Source organism: Dendrobates tinctorius, unplaced genomic scaffold, assembly GCF_039654945.1.
Source record: "Dendrobates tinctorius isolate UK_male_01 unplaced genomic scaffold, ASM3965494v1 ptg000011l, whole genome shotgun sequence".
Classification (NCBI taxonomy): Eukaryota; Metazoa; Chordata; class Amphibia; order Anura; family Dendrobatidae; genus Dendrobates; species Dendrobates tinctorius.
In genome coordinates this window covers 6062998-6084897 of record NW_027361679.1, presented here as the reverse complement: position 1 = coordinate 6084897, position 21900 = coordinate 6062998, and the positions used below count along the sequence as shown (strand labels likewise).

General features: G+C 42.6%; 1 protein-coding gene across 1 annotated transcript in view; it reads left to right on the top strand.

The window, feature by feature from the left end:
- The first annotated feature begins 352 nt into the window (after positions 1 to 352).
- LOC141100831 (alcohol dehydrogenase 1-like) overlaps positions 353 to 21900 on the top strand; it is a 93340-nt gene continuing 71792 nt past the window's right edge. Inside the window, exons 1-2 of the mRNA XM_073589516.1 lie at positions 353 to 505; positions 13132 to 13233. Of these exons, the coding sequence (XP_073445617.1) occupies positions 488 to 505; positions 13132 to 13233 (120 nt within the window). The 5' untranslated portion in view covers positions 353 to 487. The remainder of the gene's footprint in view (positions 506 to 13131; positions 13234 to 21900) is intronic.

Here is a 21900-nt window from a genome sequence, read left to right as displayed (position 1 = left end):
ACTTGTATCACAAGAAAGTGCAAAACGGTTGATGGATTTCCTTGCAAAACGTTGCAGTTAGTATTTAGCTAACCTTTCTAAAGAGTAAAGTAGAAGGGGAAAATAAGTTGTGTGACTACTGTACGTATGCTTAGATGTACCCCCTAAATAATGCAAGAAAAAAAAATATGTTCTGTCTTTACGACGTGTTTGTCTGCAGTAACATACAGAAAAAGCAATCTTCATACAGTTAATACACATGGGCAAGGAGAATACTACAAAGGTTAGTAGAGGATTGTTTGTGTGCTTTATAACTACCCTACCATCATTTCTCCCCAAATGGAAAAGGACTTTATTCTAGATACCTTACTTTCAAGGGAGGAGTGCCATTCACTTAGCTAGGTAAAGGGGGAAGGGAATGGGAGGTGTAAATTGAAACTTTAGTAATTGAGAAGTGTTTGGATAATTCACATTGACCTGTGGAAAGGTTTGAGGAAAGAAGTGTAACATGGCGACTGCTGGGAAAGTAAGTAGTGAGGAATGACAGCTGTCTCCTGTATGCATATTTTGTTGACAATTTCAAGAAAGATAAGAGAATGTTACGGTACATTGCTTGATGCTTGTCTGAGCACACTATCACCTGGAAAGACAAGAGTTTCTACCCACAAGTCACGGATTATAGGGTTTGGCTAATTCTGCTTATTTGAAAAAAGACAATAATATTATGAACAGTTTTGTACATGGATAAGTTTGTGGGAAAATGAGAAATACTCTAAAGGCTAAATTCCTATGATGAGTATTTGGTGTATTTTTGATGTTGCAGCAATTTTGCGGCAATTAGCTAAATTAGGGTACTTGCATTTTTTCGTTGCCTTTTCAAGTGTGTGGATTTTTTTTCTTTACTCTTTTATATGCTCTTTTATATTTACTTTGCTTTAGATACTAGTCATGTGCGGATTACATGTGTTAAGTGCGTTTCCGTTGTAGAAACAAAATAAAAGCGCATGTGTATCTCTCTACCTGCATCCTCTTGTTTAAAGTCTATGGGGAAAATCCACACTTAAAAGGCATATTTACAGCAAGAGGTTGACAGGCTGCGGGGTTCCAAAATCACACTGCAAGTAAGTTTACAATGTGTTTTAAAAAAGAAAAGAAAAAAGCAGTGAGGATATGACAGTCCTAGAAATTTCAGTTTTCCATAACTGTAAGGAATGTCGGTTCTCTGTGCGTTTTTTGCCCTGTGGGTTTTGTTTTTTTTTTGTGCAGTGAAAACATACATTACCGAAAACTCATTGTGGAAACAGCCTGAAGGAAGTCAAAACTTAATTTAAGCTAAAAAAAAAAAAAAAAAAGCTTTTGAGTACCGGTTTAATGGTAGATTTGAAGTAGAAGGACAAAATAACTGTTAGTCTATGTGCACACGTGCGAAATATGACAATTCCGCAACTCCCTGCCGCGGGAAATCCGCATGTGGAATTTCTGCAAAAAACTAGCGTTTTGCAAGCGTAATTAGCTTGCAGAATGCTAGCGTTTTCCAAGCGATCTGTAGCAAGCTGAAGCTATGGATGAACTCTTTATGCATCAAATGGCCAAGTTCTCCAAAAAATATGACATAGTTGTCATGGGAGATTTCAACTATCCAGACATTTGTTGGGAATCTCTCTCAGGCAAAACTAACAGGTCAAGGAAATTCTTATCCTCTCTTGCTGACAACTTTATCTTCCAAAAGGTAAGGGAGAAAACAAGGGGAACTGCTACCTTGGATCTAATCCTTATAAACAGGGAGGAAATGGTTGAGGAGGTAAAAGTGGCTGGGACCCTAGGAGGTAGCGACCATGCTATTTTAGAATTTTGGATAACTAGAGGCGGAAGACCTGTGAAGACTCAGACGTCAAGGTTAGATTTCAGAAAGGCAGATTTTAAGGGATTCAGAAAGAGAATTGGAGGGATCCAATGGCTGGATATCCTTAAAGACAAAAATGTCCAGGAAGGATGGGAAATCTTGAAAAATGAAATTCTCAAAGCACAGTTGTTAACAATTCCGAAAAGAGGGAAGAATAGGAAGCAGTTAAGGAAACCAGGATGGATGAACACAGAACTTAAGCACATGCTAAAAAGGAAGAAAAAAATGTTTATAAAATGGAAAGAGGGAGGCATATCTAAAGAAGAATATAATGCTGTCTGCAGAACCTGCAGGGCACAAATCAGATTAGCTAAAGCTGAAAATGAATTGAGGCTTGCAAGAGATGTCAAAAGCAATAATAAAGGATTTTGGGGATATGTCAAAAGTAAAAGAAAAGTCAAAGATGCTATAGGATTTTTACAGGATGAAAATGATGAAATGGTAAGACAGGATGTTGAGAAGGCTGAACTTTTAAATTCCTATTTTGCATCTGTTTTCTCTCAGAAAGGAAATGTAACATCAACTGTTATTCACTGTCCTATTAAGGGAATAGAAGAATCCAGGATATCTATAAACAGAAAGATAGTGAGGAAACACTTAGCTAGCCTAAATGAATTCAAGTCTCCAGGTCCAGATGAATTACACCCCAGAGTACTGAAGGAGCTAGCAGAAGAAATTTTTGAACCCCTCTCTATAATCTTTGAAAATTCTTGGAGAACAGGAGAAGTGCCAGAAGACTGGAGAAGAGCAAATGTTGTTCCTATCTTCAAAAAGGGGAAGAAGGTGGACCCAGGTAACTATAGGCCGGTGAGTCTGACTTCTATACCAGGAAAGATCTTTGAACAAATTATTAAACAACATGTATGTCAATACCTGGATAAGAATGAAGTGATTAAACAGAGTCAGCATGGGTTTGTAACTAATAAGTCATGTCAGACTAACTTAATTTCCTTCTATGACGGTATCACTGATTGGGTGGATCAAGGAAATGCTGTAGATATAGTATATCTTGACTTCAGCAAAGCATTTGACAAAGTCTCTCATACAATCCTTATTGAAAAAATGATTAAGTATGGAATGGACAAGGCAACTGTTAGGTGGATTCATAACTGGCTTAGTGATCGGACCCAAAGAGTGGTCGTAAATGGCTGCACATCCAGTTGGAAGAATGTCTCAAGTGGGGCACCACAGGGCTCTGTCCTGGGCCCTGTATTGTTCAACATCTTTATCAACGATTTAGATGAAGGCATTGAGGGTAAACTGATTAAATTTGCTGATGACACAAAGCTAGGAGGGATAGCTAATACTAGAGAAGAGAGAGAGAGGATTCAAAAAGATTTAAATAAACTGGAGAAGTGGGCAGCAACAAACAGAATGGTTTTTAACAGGGAGAAATGCAAAGTACTACATCTGGGCAATAAAAATGGAAAAAGCATATATAGAATGGGAGGAATAGGGCTAAGTGACAGCACATGTGAAAAAGACTTGGGTATACTAATAGATCACAGACTGAATATGAGTCAACAGTGTGATGCAGCAGCAAAAAAGGCAAATGCAATTCTAGGATGTATTAACAGAAGCATACAGTCTAGATCACGTGAAGTCATTATTTCCCTCTACTCCTCTTTGGTCAGACCTCATCTGGAATATTGTGTCCAGTTTTGGGCACCACATTTTAAAAAAGACATCAACAAACTGGAGCAAGTTCAGAAAAGAGCGACCAGAATGGTGACCGGTCTGCAAACCCTGTCTTATGAGGAAAGGTTGCAGGATTTGGGAATGTTTAGTTTGCAAAAGAGAAGACTGAGAGGAGACTTAATAGCTGTCTACAAATATCTAAAGGGCTGTCACATTGTAGAAGGATCAACTTTATTCTCATTTGCACAAGGAAAGACTAGAAGCAATGGGATGAAACTGAATGGGAGGAGACACAAATTAGATATTAGAAAAAACTTTTTGACAGTTAGAGTGATCAATGAGTGGAACAGGCTGCCACGAGAAGTGGTGAGTTCTCCTTCAATGGAAGTCTTCAAACAGAGGCTGGACAGACATCTGACTGGGATGATTTAGCGAATCCTGCTTTGAGCAGGGGGTTGGACCAGATGGCCCAGGAGGTCCCTTCCAACTCTACAATTCTATGATTCTATGATTCTAGTCCCCTCTCTTGTTAGATATAAAATGACTGCTGATGGAGGACTACCAGTCCATCAGCTCCTCTATTAGAAAAGAAGCTTCCCATGCTCCATCAGCCATCAGTGCATTATACAGCTAACAAGACCGGATGGTATGTAATAAAGAACAGGGCTCTATATAATCCAATATGTAAGGGACGGTGTCTCCTTTTCTCTTTTTACCGCTTTTGCACACTCTACTTCTGATTTCCCCGCAATCAAGAAGTCACCTAAATAGGGGATAAATAAGATGACTTCCTCTTATATGGGTCGACACTTCTCTCACTATTTTTGTAAATATTCTTGAGGCCATAAGCCAAAGCGGAAGACTTGAAACTGTAGGTGTGTTAGGTGTCCCTGCACACTGACTGCTACCCTGAGGTATCTTTGGTGATTCTGAAAGATGGGCACATGGGGGTAAGCATCTCTCAGGTCTATGGTGGCCATGAAACACCCCAGGAATAGATGCATTACCGTTGACTCGATTGTCTCCATCCTGAAGTGCTTGGGGCATTGGAATTGGAATTTTGGGGCATTGGTTTGTTGGAACCATTTCTATGAGTTTGCAGCTTTATCCAGGATCTCATCTAGTGGTGCCCCAAAGAGGTATTCACCCTCAATGGGCATGCCACAGAGTCTAGACATTGAGTGGAAGTCTCCAGTCCAATTTTTTAGCCACGGGGTTCTACTGGCTGAATTTGAGACTGTACAGGTGTGTGCTGTTAGACTCTAGTATCTGCCAGGAAGCCTACCACTTTTACTATGCTCAGAAGGCTGGCGAGCAGTTGATTGCTTGGGCACTTAAGGCCCTTTTACATTTAGCGATGCACCAGCGATCCGACCCGGTCAGGATCGCTGGTGTATCGCTAAATGATCGCTAGTGAGCTTTCATACAGAAAGATCTCACAGCGATGCAGCAGCGACGCAGCGCACGATACTTACCATTCACACACAGCGATAATGACGTCCTCCCGCCCGCCTCCACGCGTCGCTCGTCGTCACAGCAGGAATCCCAGCAGGAAGCAGACGACGAGAAATGGAGCCGGACATTCTCGCGCGATCAGCGATGGACAGCGGGGGAGCCGGTCGTAGGTAAGTATCACACATAGCGATATCGCTATAACGTCACAAAACCAGTGACGTTTTAGCGATATTGCTAGCGATATTGCTTAGTGTAAAACCCCCTTTATTCTTAATCTGTTCTTGTAACTGGCTAAGCCACACGCTTAAAGATCTTGCTGTGCTGCTATGCTTGGTTTAACCCTTTCGCGCCTGAGCCTGTTTTTGCCTTCGTGACCAGGCCAATTTTTTCAATTCTGACCAGTGTCACTTTATGAGGCCATAACTCTAGAACGCTTCAACGGATCCTGCTGATTCTGACATTGTTTTCTCATGACATATTGTACTTCAGGATAGTGGTAAAATTTCTTAGATATAAACTGCGCTTATATGTTAAAAAAATCGAAATTTGGCAAAAATTTTGAACATTTTGCAATTTTCAAACTTTTAATTTTTATGCCCTTAAATCAGAGAGTGATATTGCACAAAATAGTTAATAAATAACATTTCCCACATGTCTACTTTACATCTGCACAATTTTGGAAACATAATTTTTTTTTTTTAGGAAGTTGTAAGGGTTAAAAGTTGACTAGCGATTTCTCATTTTTACAACAAAATTTATAACACCATTTTTTTTAGGGACCACCTCACATTTGAAGTGAGTTTGGGGGGTCAATATGACAGAAAATACCCAAAAGTGACACCATTCTAAAAACTGCACCTCTCAATGTACTCAAAACCACATTCAAGAAGTTTATTAACCCTTCAGGTGTTTCACATGAATGAATGGAATGTGGAAGGAAAAAATAAACATTTAACTTTTTTTCACAAACATTTTACTTCAGAACCATTTTTTTTTATTTTCACAAGTGTAAAAACAGAAAATGAACCACAAAATTTTTTGTGCAATTTCTCCCAAATACGCCGATACCCCATATGTGGGGCTAAACCACTGTTTGAGCACACGGCAGAGCTCAGAAAGGAAGGAGTGCCGTTTGACTTTTTCAATGCAGAATTGGCTGGAATTAAGAGAGGACGCCATGTCGCATTTGGAGAGCCCCTAATGTGCCTAAACAGTGGAAACCCCCACAAGTGACCCCATTTTGGAAACTAGACCCCTTAAAGAACTTATCTAGATGTGTCGTGAGCACTTTGAAGTTTATAACGTAGAGCCATGAAAATAAAAAATCATTTTTGTTCCACAAACATGATCTTTTAGCCCCCAATTTTTTATTTTCACAAGGGTAACAGGAGAAATTGGACCCCAAAAGTTGTTGTCCAATTTGTCCTGGGTACACTGGTACCCCATATGTGGAAGAAAACTACTGTTTGGGCACACGGTGGGGATCGGAAGGGAAGTACTGACGTTTTGGAATGCAGACTTTGATGGAATGGTCTACGGGTGTCATGTCGCGTTTGCAGAGCCCCTGATGTGCCTAAACAGTGGAAATCCTCCACAAGTGACCCCTTTTTGGAAACTAGACCCCCCCAAGGAACTTATCTAGATGTGTGGTGAGCACTTTGAAACCCCAAGTGTTTCACTAAAGTTTATAATGTAGAGCCGTGAAAATAAAAAAATCATTTTTTTTCCACAAAAATGATCTTTTAGCTCCCAATTTTTATTTTCACAAGGGTAACAGGAGAAATTGGACCCTAAGAGTTGTTGTCCAATTTGTGCTGAGTACGCTGGTACCCCACATGTGGGGGGGACCACTGTTTGGGCACACGGTGGGGCTCGGAAGGGAAGTAGTGACTTTGATGGATTGGTCTGCGGGCGTCATATTGCATTTACAGAGCCCCTGATGTACCTAAACAGTGGAAACCCCCAATTCGAATTCCAACCCTAACCCTAGCCCTAACCCTAGACCTAGCCCCTAGCCTGCCTACCTGCTTTTTTTTTCTTTACTTTTTTTTTATTTTTGTGTTTTTTATTTTTTGTATTTTTGACTCATAGTAACGCCACTTCTCCTCTGATCTCACACTGGCAGATGATCAGAGGAGAAGCAGCGTTACTATGTGACAAGATCGCTGCCCGGCACATAGTAACGCCACTTCTCCTCTGATCTCACACTGACAGATGAGCAGAGGTGAAGCAGCGTTACTGTGTGACAAGATCGCTGCCTGACACAACTGTGCCAGGCAGCGATCAGCTGTGCCAGGCAGCGATCTAGTCACACTGTAACGCTGCTTCACCTCTGCTCATCTGTCAGCATGAGCTCAGAGGAGAAGTCGCGTTATAATGAGGGAGATCGCCGGGAAACAAGCAGCTTTCCCAGCGAGCTCTCTCATTGGCTGCTGTGACGCGACGTCATCAGGACCTGAACCAATCAGGTCTCGATGACGTCGGGGGTCCCAGCATGCATTGTGCACCGGGATCCCCGCGTTATAAGGTATGAGGGGGTCCCGGGGGGCACAAAACCGCCGACAGTAGATAAACGTCGGCGCTGCAAAAAGCCGAGCAAGCGCCAACGTTTATCTACTGTGGGCGGTCGCGAAGAGGTTAAAGGCCCCTGTTCCTGCCTCCCAGGCTTTCTTAAGAAGGCTTTCTGCTTCAGAAGTCCTGTGTCATGGACTGGGAGTAATGTATTTCACAATGCATTGCACACTGCTCTGTCATGTTTGGGTGCTTTATCCCAGATCTCTGAATCCTCAACTTCAGAGGGGTACTTTCTTTTGATCTCCTTGGTATAGGAAAGTTTATATCTGGCTTTTTCCACTATTTTCTCATCAGGGAGGCTATGTTTTTATGGACAGGAAAGCACTTATGCTTCCTGACCTCTAGTCCTTCAAACATCAGGTCTTTCAAAGATTTGGGCTCTTTAATTTCCTCCACCTCCATGGTTGCCCTAACTGCCTTCACCAGTTTACTTGTATCTTCTACTGGCTGTAGCGCCCTCGTCCTCACCTATGGCCTCTGGTCTGTTGCTTCGGCGCGGTGCCCGGCGGGGTAGTCGGTCTCCAGGGTCCCCTGTCCCTTGTCCCGCACTGTCTGCTCCTCCTGCTGCACAGGTCTCCGGGCATGTCCCTGAGGGCACATGCACTTCCTGTCTCTTACAGAGACAGCGTGCCATTTTCAAACTAGGTCTCAGCCAATGGCTGAGCATCTCGTGTTATTTCAGGCACCTCTGCCCTTAGGGAGGTGCCTGAGCAACAAGTGCTTCCTGTTGCTAGTTCTCAGGTTCCTGTGCCTGCATGTCAGTGCTCTGCTACACCTCGCTAATTCTGGTTTGTCTCCTCAGAGTGTTCTACAACTCTTCCCATGCCTTCCAGAACTACACCAGCATCTCCTCGTGCCTGCAGCTGTTCGCTACCTGCTTCTGCAGCTCATCTCCTACCGGTTTCTCCGTTACTTTGCAGTACCAGCCTGCCAGACCAGTCGAGTCAGCTTCCACGTACCCGGGGTCTAACTGGAGGTAGCACCTTGCATCTCTTGCACTTTCAATTCGGGTCCTGTTTGAGGGGTCTTACTACGGAGGTCTGGGACTTGCTTAGTCACGCCCCCTTCAGAGCACCCGGGGAAGTAGTCCCATGGTTCCACAAAAATTTCAATAAACGAATGCGCGCTTCACCATCTGTCCCTCTGTTTCCACTACACTGGTAAATAGGATTGGCTTCCACTCTGGGAAAAGGATAATGAGGCATCTGTATAGTAGTCGCCTAATTGCCCATCTTCAATCTTTTCCTCGGAGCTAGAATTTGCTATTCTCTCTGGCTGAGGAATCTGCCTTAAGCCATTGTAAAGATTTTTTTTTTTTCTCCTCCCTAATCATGGTTTTCATACTGTCCATGAATGAGAGGAACTCTTCAGATAGGGTTCTTTCAATCGATTCCTTCAAAAGCTTTTTAGTGTAGGTAGCCACTAGAGTTGAGCGATACCGTCCGATACTTCAAAGTATCGTATCGGATGGTATCGGCCGATCTTTAAAAAAAGTATCGGTATCGCCGATTCCGATACCGGAAGTCCCATTCAAGTCTATGGGACTTCCGGTATCGGAATAAGAAAAACCCTTTCCTGCCCTTGTACAGCCTCTCTGGGGTCTGTACGGGCCTTTCGGGGGGCTGTGCCGACCTGCCAGGGGGTCTGTGCAGGCTCCGGTGGTCTGTGCCGGCCTGCCAGGGGGTCTGTGCAGGCTCTGGTGGTCTGTGCCGGCCTGCCGGTGGTCTGGGCAGGCTCCGGGGGGCTGTGCCGGCCTGCCGGGGGGCTGTGCAGGCTCCGGGGGTCTGTGCAGGCATCGTCCGATGGGACTACAAGTCCCATCGGGCGATGCCTGCTACCATGACAGTGATTGACACATTAGCCAATGATGGGACAGTAGTAGTCCCATCATCCGGCTAATGTGTTAAATGTAAAAAAAAAAAAAAAATTACATGCTACATACATACAACATGCATACTACATACATGCTACATTCATACTACATACTACATACATGCTACATTCATACTACATAAATACTGCATGCAACATACATACTACATATATACTACATGCATGCTACATACATACTGCATGCTACATACATACCACATATATACTACATACATACTACATGCATGCTACATGCATGCTACATGCTACATACATAACACATATATACTACATGCATGCTACATACATACTACATGCTACATACTACATATATACTACATGCATGCTACATACTACATGCTACATACATACTACATGCATGCTACATACATACTGCATGCTACATGCATGCTACATACATACTACATACATACTACATGCTACATATATACTACATACATACTACATACATACTACATGCATGCTACATGCATGCTACATACATACCACATACATAACACATATACTACATGCATGCTACATACATACTACATGCTACATACATACCATATACATACTACATGCATGCTACATACATACTACATGCATGCTACATACATACTACATGCATGCTACATACATACTACATGCATGCTACATACATACTACATGCATGCTACATACATACTACATATATACTACACGCATGCTACATACATACTACATGCTACATACATACTACATATATACTACATGCATGCTACATACTACATGCTACATACATACTACATATATACTACATGCATGCTACATACATACTACATGCATGCTACATACATACTACATGCATGCTACATACATACTACATGCTACATACATACCACATACATACTACATATATACTACATGCATGCTACATACATACTGCATGCTACATACATACTACATACATACTACATGCTACATACATACCACATATATACTACATACATACAATACATTCATACAATACATACATAGACATACAGTACATATAACATAGAGTAACATACTTACCAATACTTGTCACATTGTTCCCCGAAGCCATTGTCTTTTCCGGAATAAATATTAACATAACAAACCACAAAAATACTCACCCACGATCCGAAGCAGTCCACGAGTGTGTCCCACGACGATCTTGGGTAGAGAACTGCAGCATCAGATGATGCTGCCGTTCTCTACGGGCTGCAGGAATCCAATGACGGAAGGTAGGTATCCTTCCGCACTGTATTCCTCCGCCACTTAAAAAAAAAAAAAAGTCCCTAGTCTCACTTTATGCCATTGCTGTGTGGGAAATTATGTAGTATGTATGTAGTATATATGTAGTATGTAGCATGCATGTAGTATATATGTAGTATGTATGTAGCATGCATGTAGTATATATGTAGTATGTATGTAGCATGCATGTAGTATGTATGTAGCATGCATGTAGTATGTATGTAGTATGTATGTAGCATGCATGTAGTATGTATGTAGCATGCATGTAGCATGTATGTAGTATGTATGTAGCATGCATGTAGTATATATGTAGTATGTATGTAGCATATATGTAGTATGTATGTAGCATGCATGTAGTATGTATGTAGTATATATGTAGTATGTATGTAGCATGTATGTAGCATGCATGTAGTATGTATGTAGCATGCATGTAGTATGTATGTAGCATGCATGTAGTATGTATGTAGCATGCATGTAGCATGCATGTAGCATGCATGTAGTATGTATGTAGTATATATGTAGTATGTATGTAGCATGTAGTATGTATGTAGCATGCATGTAGTATGTAGTATTTTTTTTTTTTTTTTTTTTTTTTAACATTTAACACATTAGCCGGATGATGGGACTACTACTGTCCCATCATTGGCTAATGTGTCAATCACTGTCATGGTAGCAGGCATCGCCCGATGGGACTTGTAGTCCCATCGGACGATGCTTGCACAGACCCCCGGACATCAGCACAGCCCCCCGGCAGGCCGGCACAGCCCCCCGGCAGGCCGGTACAGACCCCCACAGGGTGCACAGCCCCCCGGCAGGCCGGCACAGCCCCCCGGGCAGGCCGGTACAGACCCCGGGCAGTCCACACAGCCCCCCGGCAGGCCGGCACAGCCCCCCGGCAGGCCGGCAGAGACCCCCGGAAGGCCCGAAATGACGGCGCATCATGATGCGCACACTCCGCGCATCATGATGACGTCAGGCCGTCAATCAACTGAACTTCCGATTCCGATGCCGAATTCCGATATTGAAAAAATATCGGAAGTTGGTATCGGAATTCCGATACAGCAAGTATCGGCCGATACCCGATACTTGCGGTATCGGAATGCTCAACACTAGTAGCCACTAATCGGTATTTGGTTTAAGCCTGCACCTTCTTAGGCCTGTCCTAAAAAATATATAAAAGAATGAATTTTCTCCAGAGGTCACCTGACTCACCCCACCTGATGCAGGACTGCTCCATATGCTCTACAGGCTGGCTGTTGTTCTCAATCTGGAATGTCTTCTTGCAGCATGGTCTTGATGTAGATGATTGGTTTTTATCATCTACCATCTTCCAGGTCCGTATCACATGGGGCCGGTAGTGGGGGATGTTTCTGATCCACCCCCTTTCTTGCTGTAGCCTCTGCTGTGCATGGGGATGCACTTTGACCTGAGTAGGTTGTGCCCAAGGAAGACACTCATCCTTGTTTTGGGGACGCAATGTGCCATAGCTGGCCTTGCCTCCAGAATGGAAAGTTTGCATGCCACTGGATTTTACATCGGACGCTTTCCCTGGGTAATGAGGAAGCATCATGCCATGCCCTAGGAACTGATGTCATTGCTCACTGCTGGCTCCCAGGAATGGCTTGCGCCAGCCTCGTTCTCCTGGAGAGACGTTGCTGCTGTTTGCCAGGGATATCTGCATGATGCTGGGACTTCAGCCACAGGTAAGATCTTCTTTCCCTCGGTAGCACTGGGGAGCTGTAGAGTATTCCCCAGGGACAGGAAACCACTGAAGTATTCACCAGGGACAGGAAACCACTGATGAGTACTAGAGGGCTCTGCTTTTTAAAGCTTTAAAGTTTCCTATCCTTGGGGCGGAACTTCTCTCTCTCTCCATGGTGCTGTTGTGGGGAATGGGAAAAGAGGCAGATCCTTAGACAATGTTCACATGGGGTATTAATCTGCAGAATGTCTTTTCTTTCAGCATTTTTTTTCACCCATGGAAAACAATAAGTGCAAAATATGCAGCAGACAAGATTTGCTGCGTTTTTGCATGTAACCTGCAGCTAAAAATATGGCAAAAACAAAGCGTTTTTACTGACATGACAGCAGGTCTTGGCTGCAGAAGAAAAAACTGCTGCAAAATGCCTCTGAACATAGGATTACACTTTAAAAAAATGCTCCATGCAATTTCCAACAATGTTTATCCATTTAAAAAATAGTTTGGCAATTATGTTGTTGTGTTTATATTCTTGTTTGTAAGAGGAATACTTGTTTTATTTAGTTTTAACCTTTGCAGAATATTAGTAGCTCTTTTTGTTCCAAGTGTAACGAACACATAGTATCTGATTCAAGGAATTGTGGCAAGAGGGATAAAGTCATGAATACTAATCATCTTAAAATTGGATCAAACAATAAAGTGACAAATGTAAATGGCAAAATAAACCACATTTTTTATTTTATTGTGCATTCAGGTAATCAAATGTAAAGCAGCCGTGTGCTGGGGACCTAAACAACCACTCAGCATTGAAGAGATTGAGGTTGCACCACCAAAGGCGCATGAAGTTCGCATAAAGGTGATATATTGAAATTCTTGCTAAATTAATAGATTAAGGCTGGAGTCACACTAGCAATTTTAAAATCTGTTCGATTCTGTTCCTGAAAAGTCGGACGAGTGTAATGCAAGTGTAATGGGTTTTTAATGCGAGTACAGTTCATTTTTTTTTTTTTTTTTCACAATTTATATCCAAATGCAGTGTGATTGCTATCTGATTGCAATGTGACTTTAACATGAGCTTTTACATAGAGCAATTCTGTCATTTATACATCATTTTCAAAGGAAATATTCTTCAAAACACACACACACACACACACACACACACACACACACACACACACGGCAATTCAGCAGCCTCATACAGTAAAATCACAGCAGAAAGGGACAGGATAGAATAGATAGATTACACACAGTATATATGCATAGAATAGATATACAGATGTCAGTGACATACACAATTAGTACAGTGTGTGTGCAGCTTTCTGTACATGTATTTAATTATTAAAATATTGTTTTTCTGAAAAAAATGGCATGGGCTTCCACCTAATTTTCATAACCAGCAGAGGGAAAGCCAACGGCTGGGGGCACATGTTTATAGCCTGAGAAGAGGGTAATATCCATGGAGTTTCCCAGGCTATTAATACAGGCTCACAACTGTATACTTAGCCTTTACTGGCTATTAAAATGGGGGACCCTTAAAAAAAGACGTTATCTTTTAATAATTAAACACATGTACAGTAAGCTGCACACACACTGTACTAACTGTATTTGGCCCAGGCATCTATATATCTACTGTCATGATCCAGACTAGGGTTTGTTTTTTGTTGTTCTCTCCCCGGTCTGGTCATGCGGGGGTTAACTTTCTCTACCTCGTTTTGGGTTCTGTGTGGCTATTTCAGTCTGCTGTGGCCTGCAGACTAATGCCACTGATAGTTCATGCACTCAGGCTAGAGCAGCTGACCCCTTGGTACCATGTTTTGTCCTCTGCCCATTTACTCTGTTCCCGTGACTTCTGTTTACTGCCACCCCGTTTGTATTAATGTTCACTCCTGGTGTTTGGACCTCTTGGTATATGACATGGCTTGACTTCTGACCTGTTTGACTGTCTCACGTTTCGGTTATCTCTGCTCCTGTCTGGCTCTAACTTCTGGCTTGTATTTGACTACATGTAATGCTGTGACCTCTGGTACTTCTGCTCCTGACTGTTTCTGACTCGGCTTGTCTGACTACTCTTTCGCCACCTGTGGCAACTGTATACTTTGCCTTTACAAGATATTGAAATGGGGGACCCCCCAAAAAAAGATGTAGGCTCACCCTTAAATAAATAACCAACAATGGCTAGACAGCAAGCTGTGGGCTGATATTAATAGCCTAGGAAGGGGTGATTGATACTGTCCCCCCCCCCGTTAAAAAACATCAGCTCTCGGCCACCCCAGAAAAGGTGCATGTATAAGATGTGCCAATTCTGGCACTTATCCTCGCTCTTTCCACTTGCCCTTTAGTGGTGGCAAGTGGGGTAATAGTTGGGGGTTGATTTCACCTTGGCATAGTCAGGCGACATCAAGCCCAGAGGATAGTAATGGAGAGGCGCCTATAAGAAGCCCCCATTACTAACCCTGTAGTCATATTGTGTCAAAACACAGACACTCAGAATAAAGTCTTTTAATTGAAAGAATGACAGACTCCTTTAATAAACCTTAATTAAACCAGACTTATGACATCGCCCATTCCACAGACATCATTGTCCCCTGAAAAAGAAATAAAATAACAAACAACAATATACCTCACCTGTCCATAGAGAAGATGATAATCCATTTGTCCCACTATGGGTCTAGCTCTGCAACATCTAGACGGCAGGCTGCATGGCTGGAGGATGCGATCATACAGCCTGTCATCCAGCAGAGACATTGAGCAGCATCTGCTATCGCTGTCCAGTGTCTCGCAGTGAACTCCAATAACCTGTCTGACGTCACCGCGAGTGTGAGAAATTTCTCACGCACGTGGTGACGTCAGAAAGGTCCTGGGAGTTCAAAGCCAATGAACTCGCTTCACTGATCTGATGTCAGTGAAAATGCACCACCATTATATTAAAAAATTAGTTTTCCTATTTTCCTCCTAAATATTAGGGGGTGGGGGCTTATGGTCCTGTGCATCTTATAATCAGCAATATACTGTACATTTTTGCTGTATTTGATGCATTTTTGGTTCAGACATGAAGCAGCATTTTTAAAGGGAACCTGTCAGCAGGATTGTGCACAGTAACCTACACACAGTGTCAGGTCAGTGCCGTTATACTGAATAAAATGATACCTTGTTTGTTGAAATCCGTCGTATGGTTGTTCTTTAATCTTTCTTCTCAGTTTTGTGTTAATGAGATTCTCGTGCCCTAAGACAGGGTTGAGGTATATGGTGCTCTGTTTAAATGTTTTATAATAGTTTGCATAATGAATATCTGTATATACTTAAAAATAAAATGGATTTTTTTTCCCCCTAGCTGATTAACCTGAAAAAAAGTGTTGGCACACACGACATGCGATTTTACTGCAGAGCAGATGCCACGGTCAACACCTGCCTGCAGAAGGCTTTTTTTTAATTATCTACAGATGTTCATTTTGCAAACTAGGGAACAGTGACCTGTCAGAAGTCTGCATTATGAATATCTAATTGGAGCACCACATGCCCCGCCTTAGGGCACAAGAATCTCATTGACATAAAACTGAAGATAAAGATAAAAAAACAGCTATAAGACGGATTTCAACAACAGCACTGACCTGACACTATGGGTAGGTTACTGTGCACAATCCTGCTGATAGGTTCCCTTTAAAGGGAACCTGTCAGCTGCCGGCACCGCCATCAGGGGCTTATCTATAGAATTCTGTAATGCTGTAGATAAGCCCCTGATGTAACCTGAAAAACAAGTTATATTATACTCACCCAGGGGTGGTCCGGTCTTGGTCCAGCGCCTCCCATCTTCTAACGGTAACGTCCTCTTCTTTGCTTCCTGTCCCGGCTCCAGGGCAGGTGCTCTGCTCTGCCCTCCACAGAGCAGTGCGCCTGCGCTGGAGCCAGGACGGGAAGCAAAGAAGAGGACGTCACTGCATAAAGATGGGAGGCGCCGGACCGGACTGCGACTCCCTCCGGACGGAACCGGACCCCAGACCGCCCCTGGGTGAGTATAATATAACCTTTTTCTTATCTTTCAGGTTACATCGGGGGCTTATCTACAGCATTCTGATGGCGGTGCCGGCTGCTGATGGGCCCAAAAATAGGTGACAGATTCCTTTAAGGGTGTGTTTTCTCTTTTCATCTTACAGAATAGCTTTTATTCTGCAATTTTGCACTCGAAAAGTAACTTTTTTTCCCCATGCATGTTTCACGTTTTGTTTTTTTTTCTAGGCATCACAAAGAAAGGTGTAGAGAAAAAAGCATAAAAACTGCACAGTAAAGCAGGATCTTTAGATACGCAGTTTTCAAGAAATAATATTCACCACAGTTCACAGGGAGAATTTCACTGTAGTGAAATCACCTCTGCACGGTGTCAGCCACTCCTGCTCTGTCATTAGCGGCAGCAGACGTCGGCTGATGGGAGCAAGAGTCCCATCAGCCAACACCAATGGCAGGAGATAAACTTTATAATTCAAATCAAATTTATTATCGCCAAGTACATATTACATATATACAAAGAATTCTTTGTGGCAAAGAGGCAACATAATATATAACAACAGATACAACAAGTAACATCTAACAAGACAGATACAGTATATAGTCTACACATGACGATTTAATTGTTGAACAGAGAGTGGATAGAAGCTGTTCATATGGCGGTTGGTGCTGCATTTGGGGACTCTGAAGCGACGTCCTGAAGGGAGTAGTTGGAATGAGGAGTGTCCCGGGTGAGAGGGATCGGATGAAATTTTCAATGCGTGGGATCGAATACTCTTATCATAAAGATCCTGGATTTTAGGCAGGGGGGAACCTATAATTCTCTCTGCTGTTCTGAAAGTCATTTGTAAGCAGAGTTTGTCATGCGCAGTGGCTCCCCCATACCAGACTATCAGAGAGGAACAAATCACAGATCTAAATTACGATCATAGCTGCGGGCTCAAACTGTCATTTGACAGTGTGGGAGCCATGGCTGTCTGATCTCTGCACCGTGCGAAAAATGTTTCACGGTGAAGAGTTCACCAGGAGAATTTCACTGTGGTGAATTTGAACGGCTGGGAACGCAGCCTCAGTGACTGTCAGTAACCTCGATGACGTCACTGACACTTTGCTCTCAGCTCAGTGGTTCTCAGCCTGGACGGTGACATCTTAATGCCATCAAGGTTGAAAACCATTTATTCCCCAGACATGGATTATGGCGTGGGACAGAATGATGGACATATGAGGGATATGGTTGTTTTTTATTTTTGTTTTATTACAGAAGAAAAGAGATTAAATGGAATGGGCGTTAGGTGAGTGTAATTGCTTATTTTTAAATAAAAAAAGTAAGTGTTTTGTTTCTATTTCAAATAAAAGACTTTATGCTTGCTGTTTCTTAATCTACTATGTAACTATAGGATTAGTAATGGATAAAGTGGGGAAAAAAAGTATTTAGTCAGCTACCAATTGTGCAAGTTCTCCCACTTAAAAAGATGAGAGGCCTGTAATTGACATCATAGGTAGACCACAACTATGAGAGTCAAAATGAGAAAACAAATCCAGAAAATCACCTTGTCTGATTTGGCAAGATTTATTTTGCATATTATGGTGGAAAATAAGTATTTGGTCACCTAAAAACATGCAAGATTTCTGGCTCTCACAGACCTGTAACTTCTTTAAGAGGCTCCTCTGTCCTACACTCATTACCTTTAGTAATGGCACCTGTTTGAACTTATCAGTATAAAAGACACCTGTCCACAACCTCATACAGTCACACTCCAAACTCCACTATGGTGAAGACCAAAGAGCTGTTGAAGGTCACCAGAAACAAAATTGTAGCCCTGTACCAGGCTGGGAAGACTGAAACTGCAATAGACAAGGAGCTTGGTGTGATGAAATCAACTGTGGGAGCAATAATAAGAAAATGGAAGACATACAAGACCACTGATAATCTCCCTCAATCTGGGGCTCCACGCAAGATCTCACCCCGTGGGGTCAAAATAATCACAAGAACGGTGAGCAAAAATCCCAGAACCACATGGGGGGAACTAATGAATGACCTGCATAGAGCTGGGACCACGTAGCAAAGGCTACCATCAGCAACACACTACACCGCCAGGGACTCGGACCCTGCAGTGCCAGATGTGTCCTGCTTAAGCCTGTACATGTTCAGGTCCGTCTGAAGTTTGCTAGAGAGCATTTGGATTATCCACAAAAGTATTGGGAGAATGTCATATGGTCTGAGGAAACCAAAGTAGAACTGTTTGGTAGAAACAAAACTCATGTTTGAAGGAGACAGAATGCTGAGTTGCATCCAAAGGACACCATAACTACTGTGAAGCATGTGGGTGGCAACATCCTACTTTGGGGCTGCTTCTCTGCAAATGGACCAGGACAACTGATCCATGTACATGAAAGAATGAATGGGGCCATATATCGTGAGATTTTGAGTGCAAACCTCCTTCCATCAGCAAGGGCACTGAAGATGAAACAACATGGATGGGTCTTTCAGCATGATAATGATCCCAAGCACACCACCAGGGCAATGAAGGAATGGCTTCATAAGAAGCATATGAAGGTTCTGGAGTGGCCTAGCCAGACTCCAGATGTCCGTTCCATAGAAAACCTTTGGAGGAATTTGAAAATTCGTGTTGCCCAGCGACAGGCCTAAAACATCACTGCTCTAGAGGAGATCTACATGGAGGAATGGGCCAACATACCACCAACAGTGTGTGCTGACCTTGTGAAGACTTGGGGTATGTGCACACGTTGCGGATTCTGCTGCGGATCTGCAGCAGATTTGGCCCTGCAGAATCTGCTGCGGTGTACAGTACCATTTAGTTTCAATGTAAAATAAAAAATGTGCACATGCTGCGGATTTTTCTGCGCAGATTTGCTGTGGTTTTGAATCCGCAGCATGTCAATTCTTTGTGTGGATTCCGCAGCGTTTTTACACCTCTTCCATTATAGTAATCTGCAGGTGTAAAAATGCAGGGGAAATCCGCACAAAAACTGCAGCAAAACCCAGGTCATTTTACCTGCGGATTTAGAAAAATCCGCTGCAGAATCTGCAATGTGTGCACATACCCTTACAGAAAACCTTTGATCTCTGTCATTGCCAACAAGGGATATATACCACAATATTGAGATTAACTTTTGTTAATGACCAAACACTTATTTTCCACCATAATTTGCAAAATAAATCTTGCCAAATCAGACAAGGTCATTTTCTGGATTTGTTTTCTCATTTTGGCTCCCATAGTTGTGGTCTACCTATGATGTCAATTACAGGCCTCTCTCATCTTTTTAAGTGGGAGAACTTGCACAATTGGTGGCTGCCTAAATACTTTTTTTTTTTTTTTTTTTTTCCCCCCCACTGTAGGTGTCTTATAGATGCCTCTCCATTACTAAGCTGAGGGCTTGATGTCACCTGACAATACAAAGGTGACATCCATCCCAGCCATCACTACAGTACAAGTGGGAAGAGGCGGGCAAAGCACCAGAATTGGTGCATCTAATAGATGCTCCTTTTCTAGGGGGCAGGAGACTATAATCTCCATATCCCCTTTCCATCCTGAGAATACCAGCCCCCAGCTATCAGCTTTAGCAAAGCTGATTGTCAAAAATGGAGGGGAACCCACGCTGTGTGTGGTTTTTTTTTTCTTTTTTCCTTTAACAGCGCAGGAGCTGGATGATGAATACTCCCATCAGCTGCTCCTCCTGCTCTCACTGTTATTAGCGACAGGAAGCATTGGCTGATGTCCCATCAGCTGACAACAGTGACTGGAGGTAAACTTTATACCTCCGATCATAGCTGCGGGCTCATGCTGTCTTTTGACAGCATGTAAACTATGTCTGTCTGACTGGCGGTGAAGATTTTAATGCCAATCATAATTGGTGTTTGACGCGCTGTCATGCACATGACAACCGACAAACATCCTGTGTTCAGGGGGCCGAATCTGAACAGTAACACTTCCTGGTGCACATGAGCGTGGCAAACACGATGTTCGGGCCCTCTGTTCAAGTTAATGGGGTCTGGGTACTGTTTTGGTACCCGAAACCGCTGGACCTGAACACCCAGGTGTCTGTCTATCTGTGTTAATGTGCATTGGGTAGGGAATGAGGAAAATAGGGGTGGAACAAGCTCAACACACTGGAAAAATCAAAATCACAATCTTTATTGAAAATCCTTTACAAATAAAAGAGATCAATCCATATGCGTTTCAAGCTATATGACTCTTGAGCACTGGATATACAGTGGTCTACAAACTTTGATTTAAATATACTCCCACATAATCAAAGAGAAACAAAAACACATGGCACATTTGTGAGACTGCAGAGAGGTTTGCATAAATGTGTACATGGAATAGATAATTAAAAACAATGAGAAATAAAATAAAACATCGCAGAACAATGATAAAGAGAGAAACAATAGTACAAATTACAAGGGCAAAGATGGCAATGCAAAGAGCAACGGACCCAAAAAACTAATAATGCAGCATCACAAGGTTCAGTCCTAATAGAACATAAGTATTCAAAGAAAAAATCCAATATGCTTCCTTATTGCGGACCGCACCCGTGTGATTACCAGCTCTGTTATGTCTAGGTATACAGTATGTTCAATGGCATATGCACGAAAGCCTACTATACCATTAAGACTTTCCACAAAATGTCTGGAGACGTGTGTTTGTAAGGGGATAGAATAATATTACTGCTTTATCTTTCCTCCTTAGTAGGTCCCGATACTGCATGTTCTAGTGTACTATAAGTTAATGTAGAAGTTGTGGTACTGCTACATGATTGTATCTATTACTGCTTATAAATGATGGTACTGCTACACTAATGTGTATTACCGCTTCCTGTAATTATGTATAATTAATGTTCTTTTGTACTGTAATGTAGATCTAGTGTGTTAATACTGGGTATTGTATTTGTGCTTATTATAGGGAAAGTGCAGTGCTTATGTTTGACCAGTAGATGGGGGGGGCATTATAGTGTCTAAAGCAGGGGTGGGCAATTATTTTTCCCAAGGGGCCACATGAGAAACTGGCACTGCTGTGGAAGGCCAAACCAATCGGCTGAGCTTAAAGGGGCAGTCCGAAACCAAAGGTGAATTTCATATGTAATTTCAGTGTAATCTAAACTTGTTTTCTAATATACTTCAATGAAAAATGCCCTAATGTACCCTCTACATTCTGACTTACTGTTTTTTTTTTTTTAACATCCCATGACACTTTGTTTCAGATTCACCAGTGCATGCTGGGATACTAGAATGAGCTGACAACTGGGGGCAGATGCTGTGGACACTGCCACAGCCTCTGTGCCCTCTCTGAAATTAGGCGCCATCAGTAATGTCTGTTTTGGAGACTCCTCTAGTCTGGCACATCTGATAATGCATCTGCTGTAAATTGTTACCCATACTCAGCATGAGCTCCCTGTGCTATATTCCTTTGAATGCACAGTGACAGTGCGCTCCCTTGCTGGCTCTAAGGAGACGAGATGACCCGGCAGGGACCAGTCTAGTCTCTGAAATAGATGACGCTTT